Source organism: Colias eurytheme, chromosome 14, assembly GCF_061535395.1.
Source record: "Colias eurytheme isolate Ceu_HAF_F1 chromosome 14, ilColEury1 Martin Lab GWU primary, whole genome shotgun sequence".
Taxonomy (NCBI): domain Eukaryota; kingdom Metazoa; phylum Arthropoda; class Insecta; order Lepidoptera; family Pieridae; genus Colias; species Colias eurytheme.
The window spans coordinates 4917583-4939549 of NC_142993.1; the positions used below are offsets into that span (position 1 = coordinate 4917583).

Sequence of the window (21967 nt, forward strand, 5' to 3'; positions counted from 1 at the left end):
ATTCACTTAAATCATACGGTGTAAAGGGCCATATAGATCTATATTAAATGAACAATGTATTCAAGGTATTTAATTAGTTAAGGATTAATGCTGTATTGGTTAAAATCGCTTCGAAAATTAACCATTATTTGTCGTAAACAGTAAATGACAAAAAAAGTTATTGTGGATTATCCATAAGAGATAGACATATATAGGTACCATCACGGACTTTTCTGTTGACCTTTTCAATGTGTACAATACTGTACATTATTTTGATAAAACTCGTAGGGTTCAGCCTGCGTTGGCAATGTAAGCGGAAAAAATGTACTTAATTATTTACGACATCACATTATGAACCTCAAAAATAACAGTATTTCTCCACTATTTAATGGATGTTATTATACTTATAAACCTTCCTCTTGAATCACTCTATCTATTAAAAAAACCGCATCAAAATCCGTTGCGTAGTTTCTAAGATTTAAGCATACAAAGGGACATAGGGAAATAAGGACAGAGAAAGCGACTTTATCGCAAGAATGTATAAAAATTCGAAATAAAAATGGCGCGATTCACATGTTTTATCAGATGTTTGTAGGTAGTTTAAGCTCATTGATATTTGAGCAAGATGATCGTTGAATTTTGTTATTTACTTATACTGACTTGACTTTATTTCAACGAGAGGTAATTTTCACTCGAAAAAAATGGAGAACTAAAAAAAATGTGTGCATGTACTAGTACACACGTAAGAAGTGAAACTTCTTTATGACCTTATTTTAAAAAAAATAATTTACTATTAATTACTTAAGCAACTTTAGAGAAATACGTCGAATCACGCGTGGTAGGGTATAAGAAAAAGATGGCGCATAACGGAAAAATGTCACGCGTAACGAAAAAATGGTACACTAAATTTTTTTCCAACCCCGATAAAGAAGTTTCACTTCAATTAAGAAGAAATAAGCAACGGAATCGCTGACGTAACCTGACGAAACGAAGTGATTAAAGCGGCTAAAGAATTTTCCCCTTTTTTCCTTTTTTCACACAAAAATAATCGTACTCTTTAGAATAGTAGTGAAGATAGTAAACACGTTTGGACATAATGGTAAATAAAGAAAACCCCTTTTATGTTGACCATATTGTCTTTGCAGAATTATTTCAGCAACGCGTATAATATTTGTTTGTAATCATTTTCCCCTTATTTTCCCTATATTTTGGGGATTATTATTATTTTTTGGCAGGCCTAGTACGTCATAACGTTTAACATCTTTAGGTATGTCTTGTTGTTCCGCTATTGACGTACACTGTTGTTCAAGTTTAATGTAGGCACGTCAATGCTTCCATTTCAGGCTTCTGCAATAACATCCACAATCGATGTAATAAAATTAGCAATAAGGAATATACAATATGATTTTCATTTAAATGCACATGCCAAATATTTTTTGCCTGTGCTTGTCAAACCAAAAAAAATTGTCTCCTCGGCCATCGCTCATCGCTGTCAATCTGACATATCAATATTGATTCAGAAATCAGAATTTCAGTTTCTGGGAATTGGGATTAGTATTATTCCAAATAATCGAGATGTTTATTATTTCTGAACAATAGTGCACTGCGCATTTGAACTATTTATCGAATATATATTCGCAATTCCGTTATTGTAATAATAACTATGAATATAGAAAGCAATAGGCTGAATACTTTTACAAACTGGCCCGCTTCAGCTCCAGTTGATCCTATACGAATTGCACGAGCTGGGTTTTTTTATACAGGAAACGGTTGCGAAGTTGAATGTTTCAGTTGTAGAGGAAAGATATCGGAGTGGAATTATGGTGATCAAGTTATGTGGCGACATCGTTTGCTATCACCTAACTGCTCATTTGTTTTGACACCTCAATTATCTGGTAATATTCCTTCGGTGCCTAATCAAGGCTGTGTTTCTGTGAATGATGCGCCTCATGTTGCCTCTGAAAGCGGTGACGAACAGTCATATGTGCCAGAGGAGTATGGAGTTACAACCGAAGACCAAATGTATAGAAGTGATGCACTGAGATTACTCTCTTATGTGAACAATTGGAATGTAAGTTTTGTGCATAATGTCTTACTTACTTAACTTTGAAATAGACTTAGAGATGAATTCCCTTAATTGACACAATATTACATCATTTACTTTGTTGATGCTTGCACATGTTTCGTGACCTTAAGTATCAATACTATATTTTGGTCATATGTCAGTGTCAAATCTATTAACATCTTCCATATATAGATAACATAGCAATAGCATAGTTTTAAAATATTATACAATATTACAGGACAGTTCAATTTCCCGAGAAGCATTAGTAAATGCTGGGTTTTACCATGCAGGCGGAGGACGTTTGAGATGTGCATGGTGTGGTGGAGAACTTGCTCCATTTAGAAACTTGGGTTCTTTGGGATCCCCTCTGGAAATTCATAGAAGGTGAATGTATACAAATCTTAGCAATCTTTATACATTTTATGCCTTTAAATGAAACATAGATTAATAGAACATAATATGATGAAACTAGCCATAATTATTTAATTCTTTTGTACAAAACTTACTTTTAATGAATTTTTTTTAAACACAGTTACTAACTACTCTGAGCAAGAAATAAATTTTTCTATAAATATACTTTGACAAGAAAGATAACTTTTGTAATTTAAGATATTAAAATCAGAACATTTTTTAGTACGTAGAAGGAAGATATTATTAAAAAGGGTTATCAAGGGAAAATCCCTTTTCAATGTAACACTTCTTTTCATTGTAATATATTTATCACTTCCACTAGTCAAATAAGACATAATATAATATTGTATACCATTTTGATAACAGGTTTCTAAATAAATGTGTATGACAACTGTCAAATGTGTATACACAAGATTGCAACACATCACTAACATTCATGAAAAAAATAATAACTTCATACATTTTGATTTAATATTATGTATGTGGAATAATCTATACAAAAATATATATGTAGAGATTGTCTAATCTAAAAATGAACGCCCCTCCACTAAACTTAATTGTTTCAATGTGTGAGGACAAATAATTATTGAACCACTTTATATGTGTGCGCGCGTCGATTCTACTGCAAACTTTGACACTCGCGCACTGATTTGTCAACTAATCGGGCGATCAGTTCAGGTGCCTAGCATTGTATGGCGGGGAGAGCGCGCTATGTACGGAATGACACGTCCGTTCTGTCGTGCATCGCGTCATTTATGCACTAGTTGGCCAACTGGTCCTGTCGTTCGGGCATGGACGGGACTGGAGGACTGAACGACCAATGAGGCAGACCAATTTGTGTGTATTGCATCTATACACGTACTTTGAATGTGAGCGTAAACACAGTGGAGGGGCGTTCATTTTTAGATTAGACAATCTCTACTAGAATTAGGTTGATTTTTTAAGATACCCATGTTGATAGTGATTATAAAATAAATTAGAGAGTCGTCTGTAAATTGTGGAAAAAGCTACATTATAATAATGCATTAAATGTGAAAAATAATCTTTTTTTACAGGTACTTCCCAAATTGTGAATTTGCTATACAAGTGGAGAGGCGAGATAATGAAAGTACTAATTCGTTATCGCCCAGTCATTCGTCGTCGTATTCTCCGCCGCCAACAAGCGAAGCTGCGCCACAAACGTGAGTCAATATTATAATATTCTTTGAAAAATTATGAGTGGCTTTGAAATAAATTAATTGGTAATATATGAGAATTATTTGTATATTTTAATTCCCAACTTAGTGAGTAATTCACATTTAAAAACCATGAAATAATGAGTGAACAATTATCAGTGAATCTTCCAGAAATGGACAGAATGAACAAGTGGTCGCGGCTGGTAGTGCGTGGCGAGAGTTGGGCGTGGTTAGCGGGGGCGCGAGACATCCCACTAAGGCCTCTTTACCAGCGAGACTCGCTACATTTGATAGATGGCCGTATGATAGACCGCAGGCACCACAGTCGCTTGCTGAAGCGGGGTTCTTTTATACGGGCGTTGAGGATCAGGTTTGTAAAAAAAAATACTTTTCGGTATTTGGATAGAACAGTCTTTTTAAATATTGTGTTAAAAATGGTAATGAACATTTGTAAAAGTAAGAAGGAATAAGAAGTTATGGTTCTTATTCTATTTACTATTATGACCTGTATCCTCAAAAGAGGCCCGTGTTCCAGCAGTGGGAACGTATATGGTCTGATTATGAAGTTTTAATAACAATTTCATAATCAGCCCATATACGTTCCCACTAAAAAAATTTGTGCGTGTACTACTGTACACACGTAAGAAGTGAAATTTATTTTTCAAAAAATAATTTACTATATGCAACTTTACAGCAATACGTCGAATCACGCGTGGTAGGGATAAGAAAAAGATGGCGCGTAACGGAAAAATGTCACGCGTAACGGAAAAATGTCACGCGTAACGAAAAAATGTTACACTAAATTTTTTTCCACCCACGATAAAGAAGTTTCACTCCAAAAAGTCTAAATAATTCTTTTATTCATGTACCATTCTTACAAATGGGACTAATTCGTAACGTAGCCCTCCTTTTTTGCCACGTTTCTGTATATTGTAACTACCAGGTCCGGTGTTTCTACTGCGACGGCGGTCTCGGCAAGTGGGAGGCGGGCGACGTGCCGTGGCGGGAGCACGCGCGCTGGTTCCCGCAGTGCGGGTACGTGCTGCTGCTGAAGGGCCAGCAGTTCGTCGACTCGGCGCAGCGGCCAGCGCCACTGTTGGGACACAAGATGGTGAGATCATTTTTTTTGTAAACGTTGAGATCATGGCAATACCGCCATATGATGGACGTTCCATGTACCAGGACAAAGCGGGTCGGATCGACATTCTTCATTTGAACCACGAGGGACTGGAACATGCTTCCTGAGTCTGTGTTCCCCGACGAGTACAATAATCTCAGGTCTTCAAGAAAAGAGTGAATAGGTACCTTCTAGGAAAGTGCGCTCCATCTTAGGCCACATCTCAGCTTTCCATCAGGCGAGATAGTGGTCAAGCGCTTTCCTATCAAACAAAAAAAAAAAAAAAACGTCATGGAGTAATGCGACGATTATGGTATCTTTGAATCTTGCCAAATAAGTACACTATCCTATACTATACTATGCTATGCTATTCTATGCTATGCTATCCTATCCTATCCTATCCTATCATTCCTACTAATATTATAAATGTGAAAGTTTGTGAGGATGGATGTATATTTGTTTGTTACTCTTTCACGCAAATACTACTGAAGCGATTACAATGATATAGCGGGTACCACATAGGACAGGTTTTATCCCGGAAATCCCACGGAAACGGGAACTTTGCGGCGAAAAGTTACAATAAGGTATAATACAGAAAAAAAAGGATTTTATAGCAAAATGGTTTATAATTTGTACGTTTCTCAATTGCAGCTCACGTCGGATCGAAATTCTAGAGTTAGAAATTCGTCTAATTCTTATCCAGTTACAGAAGCCCAGGTAAAATGATATTTTATTTATTAGATTAATTCTATAATTGTCTTAAATAAAGACTACTTACTTTATTCAACTATGTAGCTAAGGGCCGATTTTTCAATGCCCAGACAAACAGCTAGATAGACTTTATTCTTCAGTTAACAAAATATTCAATTTTTCATTAGACGAATAGGACTTATCTATCGAATAACTACGTTATTTGAGGAATAAATCTATTTGCCGCTCCAACGGCCAGATAGCGCGCTATTCGACGGTTAGGCGTTTGAGTTGACAACTGACGCGTCAAATTTGGGATATTTTCGTATATCATAACATAGAGCGTAGAATTATTAACAACTAGCTGTCCCGGCGAACTTTGTACCGCCCTGTCAATGAATGTTGTGTTACCTTTTAGCTGAACTAATTTAGGCTTTGATGAACGTAATACAATGATACAAAATAAATATTTATATGGATTGATATGTAATAGTATTTTATTTTATTACTTCAAACACGTCTCAGAGAAAAATGACTGAATTTTAATAATTTGTGCAGCATGGATTAACTCTTTTCATTCTTTAACTGTTATCGACCACGCCATCGTTTCTATTCACTTTAGTTGTGATAAATAATTTTACCATTATCATTGGGCGATCGACGCTGATACAGTGGGTAACCATCGTTGCCTGTGATGGTCTCTGCCATCAATTTTCGTGGATACCTTTTGGTACACTCACTGTCAACCATGCATGGTGATTGGTGGTTGATGGTGTCACACGGTCCATGAATCATAAATTCGTGATAACAACGTTATGTCGGTCTAGATCGGTTTCAGGATTAGCAATCCCCGCACACTCATATATTTTATCTGCCCGAATCCTTTCGACTAACTAAATTAAAATGTGTGCATGCTGCAAGCCAGATTGTTGTCATTCGATTGAATACATCCATCATTGAATAATCCCAAAGATGTGTTCCATTAATGTAACTCATCAGTGATCGGATTTTTTGCTTGAAAACACGTGTGGTGATGTCGTGCCGATTACTTGATATTTGTCCGGGAAGCAGCAGTTGAATAATTTCCATCCATTTCGGATTACATATAAATATAATGAATAAATCTGGCCGACCATAATGACGAACATATTATTATGTCATTGCATCTTGCGCATATTCACTTGGGCTACCTGTGTATGTCGCCGGTAAAATAATCAATAGACCAACATTTTCTGCACCTTCTTCTGTGCTAATTGCATCGCATAAATGGTACATCCATCTTCAAAACGCAATTTAGCTTGTTTATAGCAATTTGATAGCAATATTGTTGACGCAGTCGACGAAATCGCAACAAATAATTGTCAGAATTTTTACATTTTTATAGAATTTTTTTAATAATTATTAATCGAACTAAACGTCTTGGTTAGTTTCCCCACCAAAAATACCTTATTAATTTCTGAAAACACGCGTAAACACAAACATTTGAGGAATTTTTATGTATCTGCTTTTATTGCACTTTTTAATAATTGATTTTAAAATAAATACAAACAATATTTATTCACCCTTTTTAATTTTTTATTATTTTACACATAATACATTTTTGAACGCATGAACGTCAAACATTATTTTCCGTATTTGACAGGATTGACAACTAATGATTGACATGTACGAAAATCAAAATTTTGGGAAAATATTTATTCGTCTAGTTTTTGTTGTTTTTATGATTTATTCTTCTATTCTGGACGGAGACAAATCCAACGAATCTAAAACCATGAAAATTGGTTCAGTAGAACTCGAGTTATAAGTGTTGGAACATACAGACTTTCTTTTATATATATAGATTAAACCTCTTTCTATATAATTATTATCATTAAAATCATATTGAAATTGATGTTTTTGATAGTACTGATGACCATGCCATTGAAAATTTGCCGAATGCTGCCTTTAAGTAAGTATGTCGTTTCCATCGTAAAATATATAAATTGAAACACAAATTTAACCAAACTCTTTACTCGAATCAAAACAATCAACAATCATAGAAGACAAGAGCAATACAAGACCAACTTAAAATGCACTCCTGACGTGAGTCATAATGACGGTTGTTGACAAATTGCAAGAGTTACTCTATCCCGCTCTAACCTGACTAATTTAATATGTTTGTTTCGCCACTCCGAGAGCAGAGCTGCCAATATGGAAATATTTGGTCAGATAGTTATTCATCAAATAAATCACGATTGAAAAATAGGCGAGCCGTTATGAGTTAGATAAATAATTGAATAAATCTATTCGAGGGGTAGTTATTAGACTGTTTATCTCGGGATTGAAAAATCGGCCCTAAATAAAAATAATAAATAGAACATTCCGATTATTGACAATATGAATATATAAGGTTACGCACCAAAGCTTTGACTGCTTTGGCTTCTTCTTTACATCATAATAAAACGTTCTGTTTAGCTATAATAAAAGTTCATTTATTTATTTATTTATTTATAACACTTCATTGTACAAAACAATATAGGAAATGTGGTAGATACAAATTAATGAGGTACAATAATTTTGCACAATAGGCGGCCTTATTGCTACACAGCAATCTCTGCCAGGCAACCTGGTAGGAAAGAAAATGTAAGAAGAATAAGGTCTAAGGATAGCGCAAAAAAGAAATAAAAGAAAGAATATACATATTTAAAAAATGCCTACATACTACATAAACTACATATATTGTTTTTGTTTTTTTTTCACACAATAATTACTAAAGTTAATTATTGTGTGAAAAAAATCATTTAATAACATTCTTAACAAAGCCAATCAGTGATTTATTATTTGACTATTTTTTGAACTATTGAAGTGAAAACTTAAACCGCCAACTAACTTAACCAAGCGCTAACTGCATTTTTAGTTGAAGAAAAACTTATAATTCAAACAAACAAACAACAAACAAAAATACTTTATTGTGCACCAATAAATAAAAATTACAAAAGTAAACATATAAAATAAAAGACACAGTTGAGCACAACAGGCGGTCTTATCGCTAAGACAGCGATCTCTTCCAGACAACCTGGTGGTCAAGGAAAAACAGTGTAAGTATTAGTTTATGGGCAAGAGGTGCATTTATAAAGTTTAAAATACATAAATAAAATAGTATAAACACAGCGAACATATATACATCCATAATATACCTACATACATATACTTACATAAACCTACATACACATATATACATACATAAAAGTAGTATACGTAGATAAAATAATATAAATACAAAGTACATATATACATCCCTATTATATACATACATATATACACATACATACACATACATATATACATACACATAGAAATAAGCTACTTACTAGTTGAAAAACAGACACATACGGTGACAGCACCAATACAGCAATATTTAACTTAAATGAAACAGGTAGATCAGAGTTCATGACTTGGACAGGTAAAATCGCTTCAGCAGTGTTTTGAATGTGAGTAGAGATTGAGCTTCTCTTATGTCTAATGGTAGATCATTCCATAGCCTGATGGCACGCACAGTAAAGGAAGAATTAAAAATATGATTTACATGCCCCGGTACGACCAGGCGAGACTTATTTGATGATCGAATTGGGTGTAAATTAGACACAAGGAACTCAAATCTCACTTTTAAATATTGCGGTGTTTTCGGATCAAACAGAACACAGTACAGGAGGTGAAGGATATGAGTATTTCGGCGAAGACGAATGGGAAGCCATTTGAGCTTAGAACGAAATTCGGAGACATGATCGTATTTGCGCAAGCCAAACACAAATCTTATGCAAAAATTTTGAAGGCGCTCAAGGCAGTCAAGGTGGTATTCATAGAGGTCTAAAAATTAGTCTAAAAATCTAAAAATTAAAATTCATTTTAATTTTTAGACTTCGTTACATAAAACTGAAGAGTAGAATAAATTCGATTGCTCTGGTGCAGGTGCAGGTGGGATCACAGGTGGTTGAATTGGTCAGGCGTGCTCCCCGGATTGGTGGAAAGACGCGGGTTCGAATCCCGCCTCGTGATCGAATTTTTTCTATTCTTTAAAATTATATTTATAAAGCATTGGAATGCTATTAACTAATATTTCGTAATTTCGTTTAATGCTAAAATTTCATTATTTTTATCAACAGTTCCGACTTAATTTTTGACGTGACAACGTCTTATAATTCGATAGAGCCGGCTGCACGTACGAAAAAACATGGCTCATGCGGCGTTACCTGGCTCTGAGGCGATCTATGTAAGACTTGAAGTGCGAGCGAGAGCGCGGAACGAACGACAAAGAAGCACAATCGGACGTTGTCACGTTCAACTATCGTCAGTAAACCGACTTTACAGACAACCAATTTTGAAGTGAAAACTTCTTTAGCGGCGCGGCGTTGGGTATAAAATCTTAAACTCGCGTCTGGACACGTGACCTGATCGAAAAAGCGTAAGACGGATACCATTCCAAAATATCAAACATGCTCAACGTTAATAATCAAGTTTTCACTTCTGCCGGCACTCCCGGAGTGCAACCCGTCTTTTTTTTATCAACAGTTCCGACTTAATTTTTTTATTTATCTAATGTATAGATAGAAGCAGCAATGGAGAGTGAAGCGGCGGTGGCGGCGCTGGGCGCGGGGCTCGACGTGGCGCGCGTGCGGAGGGCCATACTGCGCAGACTGCGCTCTACCGGTATGTGTGCCGAAAAATTGCTATATAAATTACTAAAACCGACCCGTTCTTCCGATCAATGTACCTTTTTATAAGTGAAAAAAAGACGTGTGACACTCGGGGACTGCCGCGGTAAAGCTATTGCATAGCATGCCTTCAAGCCACACCTCCGAGCTCGTCGGAGTGGGGAGCGTGAGGTTTTTTCGTAATGGAATTTCTCGATTCGGTCCCCGCGCTCAAGGCCCCCGATAGAAGCTATGCAATAGCTTAAAAATTATAAAATACGGTCCAGTACATTTGGAGCTTATATAGCCGGGCCCGCAGCGACAATTTTCTAACAAAACATGTTATCGAAACATGTTACCAAAACATGTTTGCAAAACCGCTCGTCCGCTGCGCCTATTTTTGTTATTGTTTTTATTTCATTTCAAAAATGAGTTCCGACGAAGAAGACGTGGAAGTTGTTTTAGCAATAGTTGATTTAGTTCTCCAAAGAAATAATAAAAATAGGTTCCGGGTCCGACCCTACCTGCAACCTCGTTCCTTCAATATTTATCAAGAACTAAAAATTGATGATAGGTTCGGTATAAAAAATTTTTTTAGATGTTCAGAAAGCGATTTCACTCCATTCCACTCCATCACACACAACAGAAACAAAACAAAGAGAATTGTCACACAAAATCAACACAATTATGGCGGACGTCAAAGAGAATATAGGCGGACGGACCATAGATAAATTAGGACGGACGTCTTCTTCTCGTGAGTGCGAACATAAAATGCGTTCCTTCCCCTCCCCGCAGGCGAACGCGGGGGATGTTATCCATTCGTCTCGGCAAACATGTTATTGTGATTTTGCTAACAAAACTGTTAGGCCACGCCCCTATTCGGTTAGCAAAACATGTTATCGTGTTAGCTAACACGATAACACGTTGCAGGGGACCCGGCTTATAAACTTACATCATTATAATATTAGTTTAGACTTTAGACGAATATTATAAAAAAGTAATTTAACTTATATTATTTTTATGTTATGTTTTCTCGCCTAAACCACTAAACTGAGATATTTGAACTTGAAAATGTATAAGGCTTTAAACGAAAAGTAATATTCTTTAAGGCTTTGTCAGATAGGACGCGTATTTTAGCGCTGCGTAATAGCGCTGCAGCGTCCTGTTTTAACGTCGCGCGAGGCTTCGTCAAACAGAACGCTTTAGCGCGCGTTAGGACACAGTAATTGATATTATTAAAGCTGCATGTTGTTTAAATAATTATTACTTACGAACAAAACAAGGTACAGCGATATTGACTCCGGAGTCGGAAGAATTTTTTACTTACCAGTTTCATTAATTTCTTCTCCGATTTGTGCCCACAATTTTGCCTTCATTGATATATCTTTATAGTTTATATGAACTATCCTTCGTATTATATAAGCATGGATATTTTCTAACCAATTCTATCAAATTTTCGGTCATTATGCAGTTTTTTATTATTATTTTACGTCTATTAACGCCGACGCTAAAATAAAATTTGTAAAAAAATACAACACCCGACGTTAAAGCGTCCTAACGCCGCGACAGAGCGTTGCGTACTGCTAGCGCCGGCGCTCTGTTTGACGGTATTCTACGATGGTAGTAGAACACATCTTAGCGTCATATCGCGGCGTCAACTTAACGCTCTGACGCGCGCTAAGTACGCGTCCTGTCTGACAAAGCCTTTATCATGGAACTATATATACTACGTGGAACCCACACTCCCTAAGAAAAAGTAAAGTCAAAAAATTTGACCTTGAATCTTATCGTTTCCCCTCCGTCTCTTTCTAGTTACGGTGAGTCATAATATATATAGTATGTCTATATTTCCGTGGGGTGAGTATAAATGTAAAAAATTCAGGATATTAAGGAAAAAAATAACGGATACATCAATTTTATTCGTATTAAAATTTTACTATAATACTAGATTTTGCCCGCGACTTCGTCCTCGTTGAAGTCATAAAACATAAAATCCCATTTATCCCGTGGGGATTTCGGAATAGCCTTTCTAAGTGCACCTTTAGGATACTCTAGATATACAGAGTGTGCCAAATTTCATGTCTTTAGGTCCAGTGATTTTAGGCTGTGCGTTGTCTGTCAGTCACTAAGTAACGGGAGAGTTTTATATTTATTGATTGATTGATGGTTGATGATTTACGGCGGAAATAAATTACGCAATTGCATTTATTATTCTAATATATGTAGTTACTGTAGAATTTTTGCAAATAGATAAAAAATAGATGTTCAAGTATTTAACATTGGAAAATTGTAATGTTCCTTTCAGCGTTTTTTCATGTTTGCGTCTTCCGTCTTGCATCTTCAGAACACAGGACCGCTATAAATTATGACAACATTTTGCTGTATAATTTGGCGTTACGTCCAGTCATTTGAGGAATTAATGAAGTAAAATATCAATGTGTTTTTATAATATTTATTTATCATTACAATGCCAACTGCCTTTACAAATTTGCAAATTATAAGATAATAACAATAAAAAGTAACGAAATCGGTTCACTGAAAATATTTTTATCATTCCATACCCTTAAGTATTTAAATAGTTTTAAGAGTACTTGAAATATGAGATCGTGGTCTAGCGCTTCCCTATCATACAATAAAAAACAAAATATAATATATTCAGGGTGTAATCGTTAAGTGTGCAGTGTGCACAGGTGATTATTCCGTAACTATTGCAGGTATCAAAAAACTTTAAACTGATATCGATATGATACTGATATGATACTTTACCTAATGAGTAAAATAACAATAATAACTTTTTTTAAATATAACAAGAAATATCTAAAAATGTAACTTTAAACCCTCCCATACATTTTATTTCCCGTAACGTATATATTACGTTCCCACTGCTGGGACATGGCCTCCTATGAGGTTACAGCCACATCCACCACACTGGCCAAGTGCGGGTTTAAAATGAATGTTGCATATCTTCACTTTTTCAAAACAGGATATTTTTAATTCTACTATATTTAGCCATGTATTACGTTCCGCTAGATTGGACGGAAACCTGTAAAGAGAAAAGAAGATTATTTGCAAAATATAAAAAAAAAAATGTCATTTAGATACAGATAACACAAAATTTGTGCTGTTGTCTTGTGCTTCTATTTCAGTAGGTACCATATATGTATGTACTTTGAGTTTTTGATTTTACAATATATCATTATATATAAAAGTAGTAAACAACGTTTTTATACCATTAACTTTCACGCCAATTGAACTAACTCAAGTGGAGAAAGACTTCTCCTCATATAAAATACCATACCGAAATATATGTACACAATTTTATAAAGTATGGACACCCTAGTCTAATATTTATTACAATCATGAAACATTTAATAATAAGCAAATAACGATGTTAAATGAAAAAAACCTAATCAAAATTAACATTATAATCACAACTTCGATCTATTATTCCAGATTTAACAACAATTAAAGTAGAAATATTACTAAACTACAATTTTACATGAAGCGTAGTTTATGCATGGTTTTTTGTACTTACGAATGAAATATAATATCACATCCTGGATGCCATTCACTTTTGCAACCGCGCACAATATATTTACAACCATTTCTATTAATTTTGGCTCAGAATAATTCCAAAATACAAGAACAAACTCACGAAATGAACATAAACATCCGCCATTTTGCAGTAAACATTATTTGACACCTAGAATTGGGGCTGCCGCGCAACGATTTTCATAACATAATTCAAAATATGGGAAAAAAATTATGAGCGTGTTCGATAAGCAGTCCATTTTAAAAGTTGTAAACCTTTGTTATTTCAATGGAAAAGCAAACCTGCATGAATCTCGTTTAAATTTCATTTTTTTAGCGGATTTTATTAATGATTTATGTCATATAGACTATTATTACTGACAGTCGATTTTTTAATGCACGTCAATAGGGGAAAAATTTACAATCACGCTGGCTACCCTATGGGGTAAACAGGGGTTACTTGCGGTCATTTTATCAGTTTTTTATTTATTCTTAGGAGTTTGGGTTCCAGTATGACTATAGTTCCATGGCCTTTATCGAGTTTCAAAGTGTCAATAGTGAGATGGCATATGGCGATTTCGCTTCAGTCACGTCATTGTATATCAGTCTGATACTTAGAAAGAACAAAGACAGACTTTCATGCGAAATTAGTTGAGAAAAAATTGTAGCATCTATACGTCAAAAATATCTTTGCGCTATAGTCTCGTGAAAAACTTTGTGAAAAAAAATATCTTTGCAGGCCTACAAAAAAGATATTTCGCTTTGAAAATCTCCTATTTCCATTCTGCCATTGTACTTTATAGAGTCAATGCAAACATATTCCAGGTCTCAATATACGGCGCGCGGTGTGTCCCTTAGACACATAAAACTGAAAGAATAGAATAAATTCGATTGCTCTGGCGGATCACGAGTGGCTGAATTGGTCAGGCCCCGGAATGGCGCGAAAGGATGCGGGTTCGAGTCCCGCCTCGTGATCGAATTTTTTCTATTCTTTATAAATTTATATTTATAAAGCACTAGATTTCCGCCCGCGGCTTCGCCCGCGTTTGCAAAGGAAAACCCGCATAGTTCCCGTTCCCGTGGGATTTCCGGGATAAAAACTATCCTATGTGTTAATCCAAGTTACCCTCTATATGTGTGCTAAATTTCATTGTAATCGGTTCAGTAGTTTTTACGTGAAAGAGTAACAAACATCCATACATCCATACATCCTTACAAACTTTCGCCTTTATAATATATATTAGAATATTAGATTTTGAATGCCATAAAACCAAACATATAAATTTCATATTCCAGGTCTTCCCTACCCCACATCGGATGGGTTAATAGACGCCATATTGGACGAGCAGCTAGACGAAGAGCCGTGGAGCATGTCGCCGCGCAGTCACCGGTACGCGAGGGACATACTTACCGAGACGCTTAGGATATTTGAAAATACCGCTGGGTGAGATTTTTTTAGACTAGTTATGTTTGTAAATTTTGTTAATGGCTGTTTTATGGTTATTTATATTTGTTACTTCGTAGCTTACAAACTGAATGTGCTCTTTAGTTTTGTGTGATTTTGCACATTTATTTTTCATCGATCTATCGATGACACGGTATGCCGCACAAAAGCAAAGTGAAAACATAAGCATGAAATAATACTGAATGCCATTATTTTATGGTCCGATAGACGTTCTAAACAGTTTCCTGCTAGGTTATATGACAAATTATACTCGTATTAATATCCAAATTTAGCCAGCAGTTTTCTCGTGGAGTCGGTCCATGTTTCGAAGTCGTTCGTTTAATCTGCAATTGTTGAAGTGAAACTTCTTTGGGCGCGTTAAGAGTAAAATTTCTAGGTCGCGTCATGACAATATCTTCTACTTAATGGAGTAAGGATACGATTTTGATATCTTTGAATCTTGCCAAAAAAGTTTCACTTCTGACACTTGTGCTCGGCACACACGTTATTTTTTAACTCTATTTTTCTTTCAGGGTATTTATGTTACCAAGCGAAAACACGGACAATAGAATATCCAGTTCAGATAGTCAGTCTTCATCACCAATGCCGCCCGAAGCGACCGGGCAAAGTGTTCAAGTGTGCACTGCTTTGGTGAAATCCGACAAGAGACCGGAGAAATCGAAGACTCCCGTACCAGTAGAGAAGAAAGAGTTGACGCTAGAAGAAGAGAATAGACAGTTGAAAGAGGCCAGACTGTGCAAAGTGTGTATGGATAGTGAGGTGAGGATATTTTATTTTAATGATTGTATTTTTTTCATTTTTTGTTTTTGATTGATTTTATTTCAGGCTCTTGAAAAACAGTTTACAACTATATTAGGAGCCTGGGTCATTAAATTTTTGTAAGATATAATGGTGCAAATAAATGATTTATTTAGTGGCGAAATTGGTGTACAATATAAATCGCATCGTATAGTATAATGGCTCGATTTATGTTCTAAAATAATTTCATAACATGTGACATTGAGCGCGCTTTTGGGTATGGTGTCAAGTCACAATGAACGCATAGTAACTAGCACTAAATAATTAGTTGTCGAAGGGCTACGCTAATTAATCATTAATCTACACTATTATAAAGAGGAAAACTTTGTTTGTTTGATTGTAATGAATAGGCGCATAAACTACTAGACCGATTTTAAAAATTCTTTCACCATTCGAAAGCTACATTATCCACGAGTAATATATAGACTACTAGCGGTCCGCCCCGGCTTCGCCTGTGGTACATATTTCGCAATAAAAGGTAGCCTATGTCCTTTCTCGGGTATCAAAATATCTCCATACCAAATTTCATGCAAATTGGTTCAATAGTGTAGGCGTGATTGAGTAACAGACAGACAGACAGAGTTACTTTCGCATTTATAATATAAGTAGGGATATATCATCATGCTAAGACCAACAGGAGAGGAGTAATGCGGGTGAAACCGCGTGGCACAGCTAGTCTTGTATAATTTCCTTATTAGGCTGTTGATTTTTAATATATCGGAGGTAACGCCGCATGAGTCATGTTTTTTCGTGCGTGCAGCCGTCTCTATCGAATTATAAGACGTTGTCACGTCAAAAATAATAATTTTTGGTGTTGTGGCAGGTGAGCATGGTGTTCCTGCCGTGCGGGCACCTGGTGTCGTGCGCGGAGTGCAGCGCGGCGCTGGCGGCGTGCCCGCTGTGCCGCGCCGCCGTCAAGGCGCTCGTGCGCGCGTACTTCGCGTGATGCCGCGCAGGTGAGCGGGGTGAGTGCGGTGCCTTTTTTATTAAGTTGGGAAATATTGCATAGATACCCACGGCCTCCGGGAAAGGGTCGTGGGTTATGTCGGATTCTTACCGACTAAAACCCCACTGTGTTCCGTCAAGCCGCATCAAAGACGGGGCAACGGGTATGGTAGAATTCGTCCGTGACTCCATCAGCGGCTGCCCGTCACCAGGTCAAAACAAACTGTGAGCCAACCAGCTTTAACCTCATGGCGGCGTGAAGGCGGGCGGCACCTGCTGTGCCTCGTCCGACTGTCGCTACCAGGGTGAACCTTCAGTTCACCCACGCGTCCGCGTTAAGGTGTAGAAACCCTAACCTTCCTAAAACTTAACCTTAACTTAAACCTAAAAACTTCTGGCTAACATTGAAAGACACGACACAAAAAAAGCCTGCTGTGTGCGCGGAGTTCTCGTACCAGACAAGTTAAGAGTTAAGACAAAAGCAAAGCATAAAGGCTAATTCGCAAAGTGCTATGGCGCTCCAGCAGCCAGGTAAACGTTTCTGTGGTGAAAATACTTGTTATTTTAAGTGGGTCGCTAAATTAGGGAATACACTAGCAATTGATTTGATGCAGAAAAATAAAGGAGATATTTGAAATCGATAAAGTGGGATTATATTTTGTACTTTATAGTTAACTAGATTTCCGCCCTCGTCTTCGACCGCATTTTCAAAGAAAAACGCATAGTTCACGTTCCCGTGGGAATTGGGATTGCCGGGATAAAACTTATTCTATGTGTTAATCCAAGATACCTTCTATATATGTGCTTAATTTCATTGTAATCGGTTCAGTAGTATTTGCGTGAAAGAGTAACAAACATACACATACATCCATCCTCACAAACTTTCGCATTTATAATATTAGTAGGACTGACATAAAATCTGGTGTGAAATCCAATGTAACTGATGCCGTGTGATACTTACTCAAGTACCAACATACTAGTAAGAACGGTAAGGTTAAACATACCTCCGTAAACCGACTGTGATGCATTACACTGGGACTAAAAATTAAAATAGACTGGCTTCTAATATACAGGTAGATAAAAATAAAATAAAGACAAATACATTTCTGTATCTCGTAGAGAGAAGAGGTTGCTTTAATTTAAACAAGCTGAATAGTGCAACCTCCTTCTTTCTTCTGTTAGGAGATGAAATGCTTTTTTTCAAAATGGCGGCCGCGAGACAATTCTTTCTTTCTTGCAAACTTGAAGTTATGCTTCTACTAACCCCCCTAAACTTCCAGCAAAAAAATTTCGTTCTCTATGAAACGCCGGCCTAAAAAATGTAACATTTCAATGGACTAAGTGAAATGAAATCCCTGTGATTGATTAATATTGTAAGCCGTAAGGTATTGCAAAGATATAACTGGCAATTAGATTCAATTAGAATTGATATATAAGTATGTCCTTACCTTTTTGTTCTGAAATTATCTTTTTCTGTGTTTAATATTACTTATATGTGTATTATATCATGAAATCTTATGAAATATTTTATTTCAGAAATTACGTCGCGTTGCAGTCATCAGCTACAAAGTGATAACATCATCTACCTTCCTATGATTAATATATTATTATAAATAACAAATAGTTACAGATATGGTATACGGAAGTATCCTTTAGGCCTTAACACTATTATTATTTCAATGACACACATTTACTTTCAAATTAATATAATAATGGCATTCTATACTCTTTGCTCTTATGGAATACGAAAAAGAATAAAAAATATAAAAGAAGGTCGCGCAGGTAGAGATTGTCTAATCTAAAAATGAACGCCCCTCCACTAAACTTAATTGTTTCAATGTGTGAGGACAAATAATTATTGAACCACTTTATATGTGTGCGCGCGTCGATTCTACTGCAAACTTTGACACTCGCGCACTGATTTGTCAACTAATCGGGCGATCAGTTCAGGTGCCTAGCATTGTATGGCGGGGAGAGCGCGCTATGTACGGAATGACACGTCCGTTCTGTCTTGCATCGCGTCATTTATGCACTAGTTGGCCAACTGGTCCTGTCGTTCGGGCATGGACGGGACTGGAGGACTGAACGACCAATGAGGCAGACCAATTTGTGTGTATTGCGTCTATACACGTACTTTGAATGTGAGCGTAAACACAGTGGAGGGGCGTTCATTTTTAGATTAGACAATCTTTACCTAATTTCGCATACGCTAAGTTACCTGCCACGACTTTATAAATTAATTAAAAAAAAAAACTAAAAATTTTAAAAACGTGTGTTCTTTAAATAAAATAAGTGAATGTGTGTAGTACACAGGGGTAATTTCAGATAGTGGGGTGTATTAAAAAAATTATGGTTTGTTAATAGGTGCTCTTTTTGGTAAACTTATTAATGTACTCATAGACATGTCTGTCTATGATTCTTAAAATCACACAATCCACAAATGGTTGAATTTAGTTTTTTTATTCCTATTTCGTTAATACCTTAAATGGAGTATATACTAATATATTAATTATTTATTTAATGAATTCATTAATTAAGTATTAATATTTTCTAAATTATTATCCTATAAATTCGTGTTCATGTGTTGTAAAAGTATTTTAATTCAATTTCGACTTTGAAAATTGTTAATTTTAATTACGATTAAATTTATTGAAGTGTTAAGCATCATAGATGTAATTTTTAAATATACACCGATATTATTTGCACAAAGAGTGACTCGAGAAATGAAACGAGAAAAAATAACGGTTATTCTAAGAAAATAAAAAGTTATTGATTTTTTGTGGAAATTTCCGTTCAATATTTATTACTTCGCAATATAATTAATGTTTAGCACATTGACCATTTAATTATCGAAGTGAACTCATTTATGAGATAATTAATAGTTTATTTGTTTGTTCATAAACTTTATTGTTGTCAGTTTCGAATATTTCGTAAGTATGCCATACAATTAACAAAATGTCCATAAACTAAGTAAGAACTAAGATCAACTTTTATCATCTAATTACATATGCTTAACTATATTTACCTACAATTAAGTAGTAAAAGGATAGAATAAGCTATCATGGGTAAGATGGAAGGAAAGAAACAAGCTTAAAAAATTAATAGTTTGAAAGGAATTAGTTATTGCATTTAATTTATGAAAGAAAATATAAATAATGAAATATTTTGGCCAATCAAATATATTGTTTAACACCATTATTTTATAAAAGACGATACAATATCTTGCTAAATGAAATTAAAATGGAGAATGAGAATTATTTTTATGTAAACTATGGTACAATCTTGGTGACAAACAGTTAAAGACATCCTATGAAATAATAACAAAGCGCACTTTTTATGTTATTTTGTAAAAATTTTCATACATTCCCGTTATATGCATTTCATTTAAAATCTGGAATTTGAAAATACGAGATTGTACTATAAGTTAACTTATTCGGCTGAAAGAAACTGATCGTCTTCTGAGATTGTACGGAATTGCCTGACTTAATTACAATGCCTTATTTATTATATGTTTATATACTTTCAGAATTTTGTACATTATTAGATTAATACTACTTAGAGTAATTATTCAAAATGCAATATTTAGTCTAAATATTTCGAATTTAGTCTAAATTTAAATATTAACCGTGAAATCAGAACTCCAAAGATCTTTTGAAAAAAAAGAAACGAAATTAGATAATGAAAAAATATCATACAAGTATCACAATGGCTTGGCTGTTATATGTATATCACATCTTTTTTTCCGTCTGTTTTGACAAATAACGGCATAACAAAGCCGAAAATTTCAAATAGGTGTGTACTGTGTAGTATATAATTGTTATGTGTATAAGTTGGATCTGATTTGATCTAATATATTATGGTAGGCCCATGGCTTACTTAGTTAAACAGGTGTTTTATTTACCTTACTTTTAATATATTTTTCGTTTGACATTATTAAAATAATGTCGGTTAAATTGAGTCAAAGTAATGTGAGTGTTAATGAATATGGATGGAATAAGGTCGTGACCATCGCAGGAAGTAAAAAGGAAAAGTCGTGCACTCTTGCTTTGATTATCATTGTACGTATAAAGGATCCGTGGTGCGTTATGAATATTGACACGGTGCGTTTGTTTTTTGAATAATACGTTATTATGTATTTGGTATAATACGTTATTACGTAACATTGTATTAATTTCAAAACTATAAATAATTTATGTATAGCTTTTGAACCTCTTCATTCTCATGATCGTCTTTAATATCCAATTAAAACTATGTTTTGATATACGCTTTGTTTATTTGAGCAAATATGTATTAATTTAAGACAATTTTAAGTGTAATGTTCAGGTAAAAGCTTACAGATAAGCTACAAATTCCATCAGCGTTTGTGAAATGCCTGTAAAATACGTAATAGGTAGGTACTTAAATTAGGAAAAACGAAACTTCAAACACTTATCATCAAAGGTGAGTGATTAAAGGAAATTGGTTTCGATAGCTGGTTAGTCGTTAGATCAAAGCGAATTTTGGAAAGGTGGTGTGTCGTAAGCTCAGCTATATAGAGGCGCCCCGTCTGGCCGAGAATAAACGAACGCCGACTTCAGAAATATCTCAGACGTCGGCGCCCACAGGGATACTTTTGGAATCATATTTATATGCAAATGCTTCACGCGGAAAAGCTAGACTTCGCTAAGATAATAAAATCATTCATTCATATGGGAAGAATTTTTATTGCCTCTGTTTACAATTAGGATTGAAGATTTTGTTGATGGATTGGCTATTGTATAATACTCATGGCTGTATGGAATGCCTGATGTAATGGAAGTTTCTGATACTTAGTAACAAAATATAAGTTTTAGGAATGATCTCACGTCTAATTAATTATTATTAGTTATTACTAATCGGTGAATACAACTAGTTCTTTCAAACTTCAACATTTTATTTTACCACGAATTGGTTGAGATAAGCTCTGGCATGACTAGCAATTCTCAAAATAGCCAATGAACTCAGTATTTCTTCAAAATGAAATTAATGTTGTCTTCTTCTTAGTAAACATGAACATTGTAAAGTCTAAAGAGGCTATCAAAATAGGGCATGTATTTATTATATTATGCGTCATGGTCTCAACATAAGACCTTTGTACACGAT

General features: G+C 35.3%; 1 protein-coding gene across 4 annotated transcripts; it reads left to right on the forward strand.

Moving 5' to 3' along the window:
* Positions 1 to 1494: 1494 nt before the first annotated feature.
* Positions 1495 to 18625, forward strand: Diap2 (Death-associated inhibitor of apoptosis 2). 4 transcript variants are annotated; one of them, XM_090109661.1, is made up of 11 exons: positions 1495 to 2050; positions 2283 to 2428; positions 3511 to 3636; positions 3790 to 4000; positions 4574 to 4741; positions 5399 to 5464; positions 10021 to 10123; positions 14935 to 15082; positions 15616 to 15862; positions 16725 to 16866; positions 18383 to 18625. In XM_090109661.1, exons 1-10 carry the CDS (start codon positions 1643 to 1645, stop codon positions 16845 to 16847), a joined length of 1746 nt encoding a protein of 581 aa, XP_089965787.1. In that variant the 5' UTR covers positions 1495 to 1642; the 3' UTR covers positions 16848 to 16866; positions 18383 to 18625. The 4 variants fall into 4 exon arrangements, with proteins under 4 accessions (XP_089965787.1, XP_089965786.1, XP_089965788.1 ...); XM_090109660.1 differs by having other exon boundaries at positions 16725 to 16857; XM_090109662.1 differs by having other exon boundaries at positions 3802 to 4000; positions 16725 to 16857.
* Positions 18626 to 21967: the final 3342 nt, after the last annotated feature.